The sequence below is a fragment of the Cheilinus undulatus genome, linkage group 12 (genome assembly GCF_018320785.1).
Source record: "Cheilinus undulatus linkage group 12, ASM1832078v1, whole genome shotgun sequence".
Taxonomy (NCBI): domain Eukaryota; kingdom Metazoa; phylum Chordata; class Actinopteri; order Labriformes; family Labridae; genus Cheilinus; species Cheilinus undulatus.
Window position 1 is genome coordinate 27,315,294 of NC_054876.1, and position 17,092 is coordinate 27,332,385.

The 17,092-nt window shown below is 39.5% G+C and overlaps 1 protein-coding gene across 1 annotated transcript in view; it reads left to right on the plus strand.

Annotated features, from left to right (window-relative positions):
- stk32a (serine/threonine kinase 32A) overlaps nt 1-17,092 on the plus strand; it is a 107,918-nt gene that overhangs the window by 29,337 nt on the left and 61,489 nt on the right. Inside the window, exon 4 of the mRNA XM_041801688.1 lies at nt 6,225-6,398. Within this exon, the coding sequence (XP_041657622.1) occupies nt 6,225-6,398 (174 nt within the window). The remainder of the gene's footprint in view (nt 1-6,224; nt 6,399-17,092) is intronic.

A 17,092-nucleotide genomic window follows, 5' to 3' on the forward strand; every position in this document is an offset into this window, starting at 1 on the left:
CTTGTCCCTCTTTCTGCATACCCCTCCACCCAGACCCTACCTCCTGTTTCAAAATTATGTAAAACATCAGAAATTGATACACATACAACATGAAACAAAAAAATATCAATTGATTTTGTGTCAAATATATATTAAAAATTGGAGTAAATGTTAAAAACTGTCTTTTGCATACATTGCACAATATAGCAATTTAATAGGATAGGATAAGGTCAGATCTGAGGAATAAGATGATCTTTCCTTGATGAAGGCTGATCTGCCAAGAAAAAGAGTGATTAAATCCCACCATGTGTCTGCTAAATGCCTTTGACAGCAGCCTCTTGGATTATTCACCACCTTTACTTTTGTGCTAGCTGGAGGTAATTACACTGTGTGCGTTTGTAATGATGAAGAGAGAGGGTAGAGAGACACTGAAGCAGCAAAAAGAAGAGAGAAAGAGGTCTGGACACAAAGGAAAAAAGAGGTAAAGAGAGTTAATCAGAAGAATGGTAAAATGTAGTCCATCCTAGTCTATAAACCCAGGCTTATATTCAAACTGCTGAAAAACTTTTGGTTTGTGATCTTTGTCTACAATTTCAGTTTCCCTTGTGTTTGGCTAGCACATTTTAAGTCATCTTACACCATGTTCAGGGGTCGAACAAGCATTTTACATTCTTAACCACTTAAATGAAGCTTCAGATTAGTGCTGTATAATCCAGTCTTCGAACATCAGGGAAATCTAGTATTGGAACCACAATCTACAAATCTCGTATCAAAGTGAAGATGAAGCAAAGTGAAGTTTTGAAAAGAATGAGATCTTAAAACAAGACTTGTTTGATTCCTGTCTCCTCTTTCTGTGTCAGTCACATATCATCTCTAACACACACACTTCTGTTTCCATGCACACATATCAACACACACATTGATCCACTCTGCTGCCTCTGTTATCTCCTTCTTACATCTAATGGAAGCAGCCGGAACTTTGATATTTTTCTCATTCAAGCCTTTTTCGACTCTCTGTGGGAATCCCTCTCCTCAGAACATGTGGCTTTAAAGAGATTCTGACTCCTTATTAAGTGGCTCTTGCTTCGTGCAGCAGTGGAAGGTTTATTACATAAAACAGTAAGTAGGTGACTGTTATTTTGAATTATTTGGGGGGGAGAATCAGCTGTATAGGAGTATTGCTTCTAAGGATGCTCAAGTTCAAACCTAATCACCTCAAAGACTGAAACTTTTCCTCAAACAAATCCAGAGCAAGTTATTGGCAGATTTAGCTTCATGTCAGTCTGTAACTTTATGCAGTATTATATAGAAACAGTGAAAAGGTAATGTCATAGTATACGTCAGCAGTGTCAGATGGAGTTTACAGCAGTGATGAAACACTTAAAACACTGTCAGTCTAGACAATGCTAGGCACATATTTGTAGACGGACAGATAGATTATTGTCATCGCATAAACCAACAAACCATTTAAAGTCTCTCTTCAACCAGCCTATAATTAAAAACAAGAAAAGAGACTAAATATATATGTAAATGCAATCTAAAAAAGTGCAAAGCGGGCAAAAAAAAAAAAAAAGACCAATTATGTCCTAAATTGTCCATGCCGATGTGTGAGGTTCTATAAAGGACAGGCAGCAGCCTGGGAGTGTTGTTAAGGATCCAAACTGCATGAGAGAAGAAACTGTCTCTCATCCTGCTGGACTGAGCCCTAACTGACCTGAATCTTGCAGGAGGGCAGGAGGTCAAACAGATGATGAGTGGCGTTGGCTGTAGGAGATGGAGACAGACAGACAGGAAACAACAAAGTACATTGTTGGTCCAAAACCTTGTATCTTCATTTTTCATGATTTAAATTTTTTTTCATGAAAGGACTTAGAAATGGGAAACCGACTTGAGCTTGTATAGTGCTTTTCTAGTCACCTGACTACTCAAAGCACTTTTACACCACAGGTCACACCTACCCATTCACTCCACATTCATATACTGATGGCAGAGTTTGCTATGAAGAATTGGCCATATCAGTTAATCCCATTCAAACGCATCCATAGTCATTCCCACGCCACCGACAAAGCAATGGGAGCAAACTGGGGCTAACTGTCTTGTCCAAGTGCATATCGACATGTGACTGCAGGAACTGGGGATCAAACCCACCTTGTGATTACCTAATAAGCCACAGTCATAAATCAGCGCTACTGGTCACCCTTTGCATCTGTCAGTGGTTTTTTACACATTTTGAACTAATAAAAAATGTTAAAAAGATGCTGACAATGACCATTAAGCATTAAATTTTTTGAAAAATAAGACTTTTTATTTGTTCCCTGAAAAGTGGTGATTTTGGAGTTATGATGTTTTGGCTGGAAGCCAGTAATGTGCTAAACCTTCAGCCAGGAACACTGTTGTCATAGAGACTCTAGAGTTAACCATTTATGGCAAAATAGAAACAGTTTAACTTTGTGCTAAAGGTTTTGCTCAAAAAATGCTGCATGGGTTTGTCAAGCATCATACTTTGAACTTCCAGGGATTGCATTCCTAAAAACCCCAATATAGATAGATACACTTACGGCAGTGCATGCCTGATACAACGCTATTTAATTCAGCTCTGTAGTAGCATGAAAGTGAATGAGGGAGAGATTAGGGCTAGAAAGGAGAAGGCTGGGGTGGAGGTGAAGTTTGCAAGCAGTAGTGTGGTGTTAAAAGCATTCATGAAGCAGGGGTTAGTGAGAGGGATGTCATATTTATGCCTTGTTGAGAGAATGAGCGCTGATTCGCATGAGAGCTAGATGACTAATTAAGATCAGCTGGCCATCAGCTGACTGCAGCTAAGCTTTTTTAATCTCAACCTTTTATTGTGAAAAATACAAAGATCTGTACAGTGCCTACTAAAAGTTTTGACCTTTTGCTGTATGTCTTGGGTCATTGTCTCATTGGAAAATAAATCTTCTCCCAAGCCGTAGTTCTCTTGCAGACTGAATAAGATAGTCCTCCAAGATTTTCCTCTATTTTGCCACATTTCTTTTATCCTCTACCTTTACGAGCCTTCAAGGGCCAGCTGCCAAGAAGCATCTCCACAGCATGATGCTGCCACCATCATGCTTCATATTGAGGGTGGTGTGTTTGTGATGATGTGCTGTGTTTTGTGTCCATCAAACATAGCATCTTATCTAATAGCTAAAAAGCACCAATTTAATTTCATCAGACCAAAGAACTTTCTTCCTCTTGACCATGAAGTCTCCCACATGGCTTTTGGTGAACTCTAGTCAAGATTAAGTGAGTTTTCTTCTCTTTGTTACATAATGCTTCCAAGGGGGTGAATGCTTATTATAGCTACAATAAATTCTTTAAAAATATAAAAGTTATATAACCTTTGCCAAAACTTTGGAGAACCTCTGTGTGTGCAGGCGTGGTTTAGTCATTGCAACTCATCTGAATGAGAGATAGCATTGCAGCTGGGCCCATCCATTTAGCTATACTGTATTATACACTTTAAGTGGGGAGGGCTGGCCTCCTCTCATTTCTTTTCTGTCTGAAACTGAAACCATTTGTTGGTGTGCTCTCTCTGTGCATCTGTGTTTAGATGAAAGAGATTAATTCACACTTAAGATGTTGCTGTTGATTACTGCCTGTTTAAGAATTTCACTGCATAAAATTTGTTGGTTCATGCATGTTCCTTTCTTCCCACTCAACTTAGGGGTTAAGAGAAGACAGAATTGTAAGTGTGTGTGCCAGCGCATGGTAATACATCTCTTTGTGACTTTGGCAAATGTGTGTGCATCTTCAGGACAGGCATCTAGCAGATAGTCTTTCCACCCTCTGAAGCCATTGGCAGTCAGATGTTAAGTGGTCTCAGCATTATCTGAGCCTCAGCAGACAGCTTTGAGTCAGCTCAATCAATGCCCATCCATCCACTGCAAGAAAAGAACCACCTTCAGTTTACTGGAGACAGCCCCCCCCTCCCCACAACCGAGGGAGGGAGTTCACCAACGTGGCAGAAAACTACCCTCGGTCCCTGAAGGTTGAATTTGTGTCAAGATTATGGTCCTAACAGGAATGTATTCGCAAGTGGAAACCTTAGTGGTCTGAAAATTGCACTGGTATTCAGCGAAATTGTAGCCTATTTCAGACTAAGACTATGTTGAAGGACTTCAGAGGGGCAGCAGTGTAATTCTCAAATTTTACTGATGATCTGAATTAGCAGATTTAAGGCTTGTGTTGCAGAGCTCTGCTCAAGGCAAGTGTGGAAATGTTGGCTGCTGCAACTTTATAAATATTATTTTTGCATAAATTAAGTTCTTTTTGGAGAGAAACTAATTAGCTCATCATTTAAAGGAGGGAGGAAATGTTGCCTTTCGGGGACACTTGGCATGTAAAATCGATGATGATTTGTGTAACAGCCTCTGAAATGGTGAAGTAGTGGTCTGTGTGCTGTTACAGGCTTAGTAAGCATGACAGGCCTGATGGATGGAGGAATAGATGGATTACCACATGTGTAGTGTTAGTGCCAAGAACATACCACAACTGAAGCATGTTGATAGCATGCATCACATTAAGAATTCACTAAAAACTATGAAAATAATTACATTGATTACACTTTAAATGATCAAAATTAGATGCTGTTGTATTCAGGATTAAAAGAAGCCCCTTTAAGCTGACAGCCCAGATTCCCTGCCAAGACTTTAAACTACCCACAGACATAAAAAAAATCTTTAATAGGTGCAATGGTCTGCTTTAATGAAATGGCAAGACACTCACAAGTCTCATTGGAAGCCTGTTAAGCCTGTGCAGAGATAAAAGCAGGGCAGGGAGTAACCAGAGTCGACAATATTGCTGAGAGGAAGCAGAAGTTTGAGGAATAAATGAGCTACAATTGCATTCTTTACACAGCAAATGTTGATGGGATATGAGGTACAAATGTTGAATAACACTCAAATTCATGTGATGTCAACAAATCCAGGATAATCTGTTTGCTGATCGCTAATGGAATCACAACCGAGATTATGATTTATCTGCGTTGAATGTCCTCATTCTGCTGTTCAAACCAGAAAGCAATTAATAGAAAGCAACAGTGGTCACGACCGAGACACCGATTTGTTTCTTGATATGCAATTGTGCTTTTAAGCAGTCATCTACAGCACATCCTACATCATTTGCACTGGTGATGATGAACGCATGCATTTTAATACAAAAGTCAGATGAATAACTAATAAGAACTAGCTTTGAAACATCAGATGATGTTTGATTTTTATGTAATATTTATGTAATATCTTTATTTTATTATTTAAAGGTTGAAAGATTAAACATGAAAGATTTTTGAGTTGTTCAGAATATGAAACATTTGAAGATACTACATAAAAGGATGTTTCCAAAAATTAATAAAAACAAAACAAAAAAAGTAATACAGGCACTGACCAGAGGATAACTTTGTAATTCCGATAAAACTCTGTGCACCTATCGGCTAGAAAGCATATTAGCAAAAGCTGAAAACCTGAAATAAATGGGCAGTATCGATGATATTTTTTTACAATTTAATCTTTGACACAATTCAAATGCATTTATCATTTATTATAATAGTACTTTGAGTTGAGATTGCAATGTCTACAAACTTTTATTTAAGGGTGATTCAAATGAGTCTGCAAATTTGACTGCTAGAAAAGGAAATGTCTCTGAAGCTCACTAAACTTGTTAAGGAAGGAACATGGTGCTACCAGTCTCTGGTTTCTTTTAAATATTACAGCTACTTGTGTGCCAGATATTAAAAGATTGTCTCAGCTCGTCTGCCTCGAAGACAGGATAATGAGGATTGTCTCTAGCATAACAGTGTGTTTTTTTTTTAAACCTTTATTTACAAAGAAGGTGCACCAGACTGTGCACCCTTAAAGACTGATTGTCTGAGGAATATATGGCTGACTTATTGTCTTTGTGTTCAACTGATGTTCAATGTTGCAGCAATTGAGTAAGTTATGTACAAAAGTAAAATGTCCTGCTTACTTTGACAGTTTCTAGTGTTAGGATAGAACATTAGGAGTTGTTATCTTGATGAAAGTATGACCTTGACTGGTTTTGAAGAGAGCTTTTGTACCTCATAATGCCACTACTGAATCAATTAGTGGTACGCTCTGATCATACCAGCCTACTTTGACCCCTGATAATTCTTAAATCTCCTTTGTCTTTTCATCAGCTAGTACCCTTGCCAATACCTGTCATCCCCTTTAAAGCTGTCATTCTTGACTTATAACTGCCCTCCTCCTCAGGTATTCCTTCCAGGATGAGGAGGACATGTTCATGGTGGTGGACTTGCTCTTAGGAGGAGACCTGCGTTATCACCTCCAGCAGAACGTCCACTTCTCAGAAAGTACGGTCAAACTCTACGTCTGTGAGCTGGCGCTGGCACTGGGGTACCTCCGCAGTAAGCGCATCATACACAGGTGAGATGATTTCTGTGGTTTTCCTTCATACTGGTTTGCTGATTTTTTCTGTCAACACAAATAACATGAGAGAAATATTTTTGGACGGTAAAGTTTTCATCTCTCTCTCCCTTGGTTTCTCACTATCAGTGTTTGAGCGTTATGTGCTCCATTGTTCTTTTCTCCTTGGCTGTCCTCTCTAATAAAATTTCTTAATATGACTGCTCCTCTACGGTGCAGAAAGGTCAGACTGTCGTGACATCAGGGTCACACCTGACACAACAGTTTACCCTGAGCTGCAGACCATGACCATCACAAAGAGCACCATTTCTGTCTACGCTGCTGTGTCTGTGCCTCGTTTAATTTGTAAAATGCACATTAAGTGCTTTTTAGGCAGAAATAGCTGCTGCTATGCCAGTGCCACATACTCACTTGGCCAGGAATGACATGGCTACAGCCCAATATTATTATTTTAAGTTCTTGAAGTGACTTGAAGGGTGGAGGAGATCCTGTTACAGCCAGTGATGCTGCCAAAATACTTTTGATATATAAAGAGTTGGCTGAAAGTTAAAAACTGTCCCCTTAACCTTTTTCAACAAAACACTGAGTTCTACTTAATCAGTGGCAAAACAATGAAGATACAAAACAAGAGCAGTCCCTTCTCATATCAAATATTGTTGGAATTTTTTTTTTGCCAAATATGCTTTAAAGAAAAAAAAGTCCCTGTGTTGTTGTTTTTACCCAGCCCTGAAAGTGTGTCTCTTTAAAATCTCACACTAATGAAATGAAAGTCATCAGAGTGGGAGTTTGCACAAAGCTCAGGATTTTGATCACTGTCTAGCATCCCATGTGTGCTGACTGTAATTTCCTAAAAACAGCTTTATTTTCAGAAGGAAAAAGGACGTTATTTCAAACAGACTTGTTTCAGAAACTTTTTTCCCCCCTCATTTCCCAAGTGCTGCCGTTGCCACAAACTTAGAACTCACTCCATGTGTACCCTACTTCATCATGTTTTTTTGTTTAAGCTGTTCCTCAGTGATTTCATGAGCTGTCATGGTTGTGCCTGATTTAGCAGCAACTAAAAAACATGGTTAAAGCTCAGATGTGTCGAGGATGAGGTGACTGGTCAAATTTGCTACAAGATGCTGTTATTGGACAAAAACTGCAAAGCAGTGCAGATTTCTCAAGGACTGGTTGAATTTGAACTAGTAGATACAATCCTGACATCACAACTCCCTAAAGGGGCCAATGACTGACTATCAACTCAATCTGCAGATCCACTACATGGAAAAAAGTATTCTGATGCCTTATCATTACACCAACAGGTACTGTAATGATACTGTTGTCCAATAAATGTGCTTAAATTGGGTCCCTTTTGCAGTTATAAGAGCCTCCACTCTACATGGAAGAATTTTCACAAGATTTTGGAGTGTTTTGTGGGAATTTGTGCCCATTCATTCTGTAGAGCATTTATGAGATCAGGGATTGGTGTTGGATGAGAAGGCCTGGCTCATTATCTCCACTCCTGATAATCCCAAAGGATGGGGTTGAGGTCAGGACTCTGTGTAGGCAAGTCAAATTCATTCACACCAAACTCATCAGACCATGTTTTTATGGTCCTTGTGTTGCCACAAAGTTGGAGGAAAAGATTGTCCATTTTGGACAAGTGTTAATGGGGCTTTTCCATTACTTGGAGCAGCATGGCTCTACGTGGTTTGACTCAGCAGGGCAGCCTAGCTCAAGAGGGGATTTGCTTTTCCACCACAACCAAGCTACTCATTTGAGAGCTGAAGACGCTGCATTTTGAGTCGACAGTGTGAAATAGCTGCTCTTAAGTAAGCGTTGTTTTGTTCTGCCGAAAGATGAAGAAGCACCCAGTGTTTCTGCTTCAGAGATTCTTCTTCATCCTCTGTTGGTAGGTAATTCAAAGATTGGTACAACGGTTGCTTCTTGAATACGTTGGTGAGGTGTCCCGGAATAAGAAACAATTTCTGTGATGTCACCGCAGGGCGGGTGCGCTTGGCCCCTGCTCCAGAGCAGATTCATTCTAGGCGTGGCTCAGCATAGTCGGACGGCTATATGTCACTGGAAAAGTAAATCAGCAAGGCTTGGTTTGGATAAGCACTGCCCAAAGTAATAACGGAAAAGACTCATTTGATTGCCCTTCACTAGAAATAAACCTTAAAAGCAGCCCCATACCATTATCTCTCCTCCACCAAACTTCACAGTTGGCACAATGCAGTCAGGAAGGTAATGTTCTCCCAGCATCCAATAAACCCAGACTCGACCTGACTGCCAAACAGAGAAGCGTTATTCCTCATTCCACAGAACTGATTCACTGCTACACAGTCCAGTGTTGGTGTGCTTTTCACTACTCCATCAGACATTTGGTATTGGACTTGGTGATGTAAGGCTTGCATGCAGCTGCTGTGCCATGGAAATCCACTCCATTAAAGCTAATGCCAGACAGTTTTCATGGCTGAGTTGCTGTTGTTCCTAAATGCTTCCACTTTCTAATAATATCATTTACAGTTGACTGTGGGATATCCAGCAGGGATGAAATTTCATGAATCATGTTATTGCAAAGGTGGCATCCATCACTGTACCATGCTTGAAGTCAATGAGCTCTTCGGAATGACATTGCAAACATTTTGTATCACAAATGTTTGCAGATGGAGACTGCATGGCCAGATGCTTGGTTTTATACACCTGTGACAACAGGTCTGATTGAAACACCTGAATTCAGCAATTAACCAGTGTTGCCAAAAATTTTCCTTCTCTTTTTTACTGTTATATATGTCTATTAATATGCTAATGACTATAGCTACTATAGAAAAAAGTACATTATATGCCATGTCAGCTGCCAGTATATAAATTCAAGTTGCATGTATTGATTCTTTTAGCAAGCAATGTTTATGTTCCATATTCAGTTACCCACTTTTATAGGATAGTTTGAAGTAGTTTTATTCCACTGAACCACTTAGCAAGGTTAGGAAATGGCAATGACTTTTCTTTCCAATTAAGCTAAGACCATGGTCTTTTTAACCTTAATCAAGAGTGTGGAGTTGGCCAGACAAAAGCATTAATCATGCTATAGTTACGAAGAGCATAGACCATAGAACTAATGAAACACACAGATGAGCATTTCATTTCTATTGCCTAAAAATAACCATTTGCCTGGGCGATAGAAAGAGTGGGCAAAATCAATATCTTGCAGAAAATTTGCTGATGCAAATTAATTAGAAGAACATTTGTTGGAGGAAATAGATACCCACAGTTAAGCGACCACAGGCATTCAAAGCATAACACAGTATAAACTTTGTTGTGTTTTAACAACTTGTACTGCATACTATGACATGGTCAACTTGATTTGTGCCTTGGCAGTGCTTTGCTTGAGTATTTTCATGTTCATTTTCCATCCAGTGGCTCAGACTTACTCCTCCACATTGGTAAATGAGCAAAGAGGTAAACATAGAAAGAAAGGCTTCCTCTGATCATGACTAATAGGAAACATCACTGTAGGAGAGAGCACACATTTATCAACACCCCCAGATAACAAATTACGCTATTTAACATAAAGCGGACCACTTGCTCTTGTCTAAAGAAAAGAGAGCGTGAGGGACGCATTATTAGTTCTATAACTCATTCTGTCCATTTAGAATTATGAATATTTAAATCATGTTTTCTATTTGAGTGCCCAAAGAGAAAAGTCCTGCCACTTGATGCGCAGGTGTTGTAGACAATTGTTTGGATGGAATCAACATCTTTTCAATCTGCATTCATTACTTTCAGATTGGAAGAGGAGCTCCAAGTAAAGCTCAGCTCATCTCTATGGAAATTGTAATTTCCTTGTTGATGTGGACAGGCTCACGTTGGTGTGATTAGGGATGAGTTTGTGGGTGCATGCACAAGTGTACATGTGTGCTGAGACAGGATGTACATATTCTTCCTTCACTGGTCTTTGATGATAATGAGGGCACTAATGATGATAATGACACTAATGACGCGCTACATGATGATGCTTTAACAATGTTATTTATAAGTTTGATCATGTATGTGACAGATCATGTCTGGCAGTAATTTTTTTCAATATATTTAGAAAGTTTCGTTCATTGAAAAAGCCTCAGAAGTTCTCCTTGGAAGGAAAGTTATTGATACGCCCTCTATATGCACTACGAGATCTGATGTATTTTAAATGTTTTTACTACTTTAGATTTCACTGGAACATGTCTTACAAACAGCAGGTTGCTGAAAAAACCTCTGATTCAGCAGTTTGTCATGCTAGATAAGGTCAGCTGTACCTGGATAGTTCACTTCTTTAAGTAAAACACCATACTAAGAAAATCAGATGCTTTCAAGGGACATGACTCCTATCACGGACTAACTGAAACTGTAGATTCCATAAGCTTTTTGTTAACAGATGAAATAAATCATTTTTTTAATCAATACAATAATTTCCTATTCATTTTTTTCAATTATTGGTTTCCTGAATATGTAGGCATGTGAATTGTCCCATACTTACTTGCTTGTGGCAAAGTAGATAAATCTCAGCTACTGACATCAATGCATATCACACCCTCTCCGGCTTGGCCAGTGTCTCTGGATAGAGCCCATATCTGCCAAAACTGATGTTCAACTGATATTTTGGTGCATCCTTAGAAAAAAACTGAAAGAAACTTGGATGAAAAGACTACAAAAAAGCTGTTGTAAATGTTAGTCCCTCAAATAGTGCCCTCAACTTTATATAAACTTGCAAAGCAGATGGATTTGCCAGCCTCTATGTCTGTCATCAAGGACATCCATCTACCGAAGCTCTGAACGGCAACGTTTGTGCCAAACTGAAAAAGTTTGGACCTATCAGCATCATTTAAGGGGAACAAACGGTAGCTTTGAGCAGCGTTTTCTACTAGCCAATAGTAATGGCTGCTGCTAGTGCAGCAATTAGCTCAAATATAGCTTGAAACAAGACCATATTTCTGTATCAAATAAAGAGCAAAAAACTAAAAGCTTCTTATTATGGGAAAGATATTTTTGCTCTTCTCGAGGTCTGCTTTTGCATGATTTTGCTGGTGTTTTCTGATAGTTGCTGCTAAGGAAGTTATTAGCTTGGATGTAGCTGTATTAGTTGTAAGAATACATCAAAAGTATGGTAATAGTTTAATTCATTTTTCTTTATAACTAATGACAAAACTGCTACAAGAGGTCTGTAATAGTTGAGACAATGGTATATAAGAGGGCATCATCAGCATGAAGACCAACCTGGCAAAGCTCAGCTGGAAAAATGTATTTAAATGATTTCAGTAAATACAGGAGATGTGGTAGTTAACTTTGAACTATCTAATGACTGTGGGATTGGTAAAAGCCTGCCCAATGATTGAGCAATTTGGTTTTGATATTTCTTAAATGGCCTGGAAACTGGGGAAAATTAAATGCAATTTTTGGTGGGACATTCTAATAGGGACTCCTTTCTCCATCTTTAGCCATACTGGGATTCATATTAAAACATCAGCATTGATTGTTAGTAACTCCTGTACTGTATGGCAAATATTTAATCTCAAGGGCATAAGGGGTGGAGCAGAAATGAGTTTAACAACGTTCAGCTTGTGCTAACAGCAAGGATGGAAAATCAAAAGGAGGGCAGAGACATAGAGGAGATTTTGACCTTTAAGTGTATTACACAGTGGAAAGTAGTCTTTTGTTTACATAGTGGACATGGATTTTACTTTAAGCCTTTAAAAAACAGAGATTCAATTAAAGCTATTTATAATAATTTTGTGAAAATAGAAATACAGTACAAACTATGCCCCAAAAAATACATACCAAAACTTGAGCTTTGTCATCATGTTGAGTCGTCACGTCTCGATGAACCTCAGAGGTTTCACATATCCGGTTCAACCTTATTCAGACTTGTTTCATCCATGTTTTTAACCTCTGGCTCTCTCAGGAGTTTGAATTATTAACAGCAGAGCAAGTCTTAATTAGATGACCTCCTCAGAGGCTTGATGAGTCTCTAAACAAGTGGAAAGATACATGCTAAGAGTGTGATAAGGGGATGGTGGGTGTGGATGTATGAACATCTCACCACAGCCTGTTTGACATCAACAACAATAATCTCTGGCTCAATCCTCAGGTGCATTATGTTGACTCCTGAAGTCTTGGTAATGGGAAGGCTTGAGTGATGTCAGCCAGCAGACGCTCTTAACGAGTCAGTATGGCTCAGAGGTTCACTTAGCAACCGCACTGCCCATTAAAGTAGTTAAGAGGCTAATTGATGGATGACTGGCAGATGGAGACAGACTTTAACAGCCGAGACGGAAGTCCATTTTAAGAATTATGATTGCAGAAGGCAACAAATGCAATGAATACTTTCATGTAGTGGTAGGTTGATGTATATAATTGACGTTCTGCATTAAAGTTCCAGTGAGGAGTTATTAGCTGTTTATAAGGCCAACTGAAATGAAAACTGATACAGATAAGAACATCAACAGCAAGATTTCTCATTTTAATACAGATACTTTACTGCCTGTTTGCTCCACCACTGGGTAGACATCAGATGAAGCAGTGCTTGGTACCCTGCAGATCATCTTCTATAAAGATTTTCCATTGTGAAAGATTTTTCTTTGTTTAAAGACAACATGAGTTTTTTTTCCCTTAGTAAAAGAAGACAACTTTTATGCAGCATTAATATGTGAAGACTGTCAAAGAAATAAGATGTACTGCTTTATAAATCAACACAAAAGGAAAATTCCTCACGCTAAATTTTAAGTTAAAACTATTTTTTTTTTAACTTGCAGAATTTAATACATAGGAAAGTTATCTTTCTCTCTCTGTATACTCTTGACTGGTTAGTAGTCAATCACAGATCTGACATATAGAGGCAAACAAACATTCATACTCACATTTGCTCCTTTGGGTAATTTAGAGTCACCAATTAACCTACTTTTTTCTCTGGACTGTGGGAGAAACCTGAAGTCTCAGGAGAGAACCCACACATGCACAGGGGAGAGCATATAAACTCCACACAGGGATGCCTCTGTGTGGCAAGGGATTCAAACCAAGAACTTTTAAAATCTGAGGTGACAGTGCTTACTACAGCATCACCGTGCAGCCCCTGTAATAACCAATGAGGAGTATGCCTATGTAGAGACAGCAGGGTAGATTTCAGTGTATTTTTGGTGCAGTACAGATAAACTGAAGAAAAAAACATCATCAAGTTCAAGTCAATTAAATCAAAATATGTAAGGTAAAAATAAGTGAATGCATAAATATCCACCCCTTTCTAAAACGACTGACCTAATTCAACAGAGGTTCGGCCAACTGTTGGAAGTAGTCTTACAATTAGTGAAATGAGGATCACCTGAATGCAGTAAATGCGTCTCAAGTGATTGTAGTATAAAGACACCTGTATCGGGAAAATCCCATAGGACAGTCTGATTCACTTGGCAAGAGAACTACAGCTTGGGAGAAGATTTATTTTCCAGTTAGGCAGTGACCCGAAGCATACACAAAAGCTGCACAGAAATGGTTTAAAGATAACAAGGTGAATGTTCTGGACTGGTCAAGTCAAAGCCCAGACCTTACTCCAATAGAGAATACTGTATGTGGTTGGACTTGAAAATGGCTCTTTACACCCAATCCCAGTGCAAAATGACAGAGCTTGAGCAGTTTTGCAAAGAAGAATTGTGTAAAAATGTAGTGTCCAGATGTGCAAGCCTGATTGAGACGTATCCACACAGAATCAGCGCTGTAATTGACCTATGGATAAGCCACGCCCCCTCCACTCACTCGGACAAACAATGAACACTCAGTGACAGGCGCTATGGCAGGTGTCACAGAAGGAGACATTTCACAGGAGGCCATTGATGATTTTTGGAGACAGAAAGATCACATATCATCTAGAAGTCACCAAAAGGGTCTAAACTACGCATTGGAGGGATATATTAATCATTTTATTGTCGAGAAGGTTGATAAAAGGCTTCAGTTACAAGCCAAAATTTACAGGTCCCAGTACAAACATGATAAACCGCATCTCGTTGCCATCACAGTGTCAGACCACAAGATAGAGAATCAGCATCAAAGTGCCACTGAAGTTAAGGTTTTTTGGTCAGAATATGAGAAAAATATAATGGCCTTTTTACCATCTTTACCACAAGTGTCTCTCCATCAGTTTGGTGCTACAGTATTTACATTGAATCATTCAGCATAGCGTTTGCGAACCTCTGTTATCTCGGCTAGTACAGATAAGCTAACGAAGCTAAGCTCCAGAAGTTAACGTTAGTTAAACTAGAGCCCTTTGGACAACAGCTAACAATGATGTAAAATCACCAAAGTACAAAAACTAGAACAAAATAGGCCAATGAACTCCCAACAAACAATGTGACACAACGCAGCTAGGAGCTAACGTTAGGCTAACTTTAGCTAACATTAGAGATGTTAAAGATAACTTTATATTTCTTTCCAGGAAAGTCACAATATGCTGCCTCAAATACAATGTTGGCTTAGCTTAGAACAGAGGTTGTTCATTTTATTCATGCTGAGTTGATGTTGTGGTCTACCGCACAATTATATCCAAAGAAGACACTTTTTCTCGGTTTAGATGTGGCTTAGGAAAGGGTAAAAAATACACTCCATCACCCAGCCTCTCAGGATACCTTGTGTTGGAGTCGCATGTACTCCATGAACACCGTTTGACCATTTTTAAACTTAAAACCTCATAAAACCAGACGAAAAATGACTTTCTCCTGTTCATTTCAATGGAGGTCCAGGCAGCCGATGTCCGAGTGTATTGGAGTGGCTATACGCACTGTGATTGGCTCCTCGCGTTTGAGGGCGGGACTTAGCCATAGGTCAATTGCAGCAAAAGGTGCATCTACTGAATAATGACTTGAAGGGGGTGAATATTTATGCAGTCACTTATTTTACATTACATATTTTTTATATAAAAACCTATAAAAGGGTAAAACATCCAAGGGGGTGAATACTTTTTATAAGCATTTTTTCACGTTTTTTTTAAACTCTCCATGGAAATGGCCCCATCTGTTTATTAAGCTTCCTATTTCTTAATAAGTGAAGTGTGGTGAGACCCAGCTGTTGGAGCACCAACAGTATTTCACTAAAGGAGGAGTCTCCTTTGTAAGCTATGATCTCTTCTTCCTGCTTCTCTCCCTAAGTCTCTCCCTCTCACACAAACACAAACACTCAGTATACACTCACAGAACTCCTTCACCTCTTAATCTTCCTTATTATCACTCTGCCCTTTTTCCCTCTTATACTATTTTCTCTGAGTACTCTTTTTATTTCTTTACTATGTTTTTCTCTCCCATATTGAGACTTTTTAGTTTCAGCCTTGCAGGATCTGTGTTTTCCTCTGGGGAAGTGATGCAAGACATGGCTCTGCTTCAAATAATTTATTTGCTCCTTCATCCCATTTCCTCTAGAGGCCTTTTTTTTCAGGCAGCCAAAAGGGAATGTGGTCTTAATTCACCTTTCTGGTTAATTGAAGGTGAACAGTCTCTGTAGGTCTGCTTGTGGCTGGCACTCAGAAAAATAAGATAAAATCCAGTCCTGCATAGAGAGAGGGATAAAGAGAGAATAAGTCCTCGAGTATGGTAGGCGTTGTCATGTCTTCAAGTGAAGTATTCCTTATTCATGGAGTGTGTTAATGTTTTATTTCCTGGCTAAAGAAGAAAAAGAAAAAACAGGAAAGAGGTGGGTGGGGGGATTATTCACTCATATTTTATAAACACAGATTAAGGTGCCAGCTGGTGCCAGTGCTCCACAAAAAAAATTGAGTGTCATCTTCATCGGAAATCTCCCCCAGTTCAGAGCAGCAGATTAGCCGATAGGGAGGAGGTTTTCACTCCGAACATAAACGAATGTTTACCAGCTAGTCTTCTCCAAAAACATCACTAATTGCCTGCTTGTGCATCTGACTCACGTGTCTGCCTGTAGGACAAAGAAGATACACTTTGGCAGAGAGGCAGACAGAAAGATGGAGCTGTACAGGCGGAGAGGGTGGGGAGAGCCAACGTTATTTTGTGTAGCACTCTTTGAATGTTTCTGACTAAGTGAATTATTCATCGCTGGTAATTGTGATGTGAGCTTTGGCCTTGGCTTTTTACTGCCGATTGGTCGCTTTCAGCGCTCTCTGTCTCCCCACCCCAAAAAAAATCCACTCCGAGTTGAACTGCAGACCTGTCATGCCCGACTTTTGTCAAGCTGACACTCTGTCCGTGTTAATGAATTAAGAATGAACATCTCTTTGCTGCAGTTGCGTCTGTCACATACTCACATGCATTTTTTCCCATGAGCGCAAACATGGCAACAGGAAGACACGCCTGTACACCTGTGCTGCTGTCACACTTGTCGTAGCTGCTCTTCTTTAACAGAGAGAAGAAAGAGTGACTGAGGCACACAGCAGTTTGCAGGGTGGGAGCTGTTAGCCTCTGTGGGTCTAGTTGGGCTTTCAATTCACGTTCAAAGGCAGCAGCGGTTGTCTGACTCGCTCTCCCATGGCTGGTGGGCGTAGGTACTTAGAACTGAGGGATTCTGACACTGCTTGCATCTGCAAGCATACATATTTCTGTGCACAAACTCATAGTGTGTGTTTATGTGCTATTTTTTTCATCCTCTTTTGGAGTGTGTGATTGAGCTGAGCTGCAGGCTTTCTGGGGCCACCGCAGCTCCTCCAACTCTGCTTTGTGACAAAGCAGAGA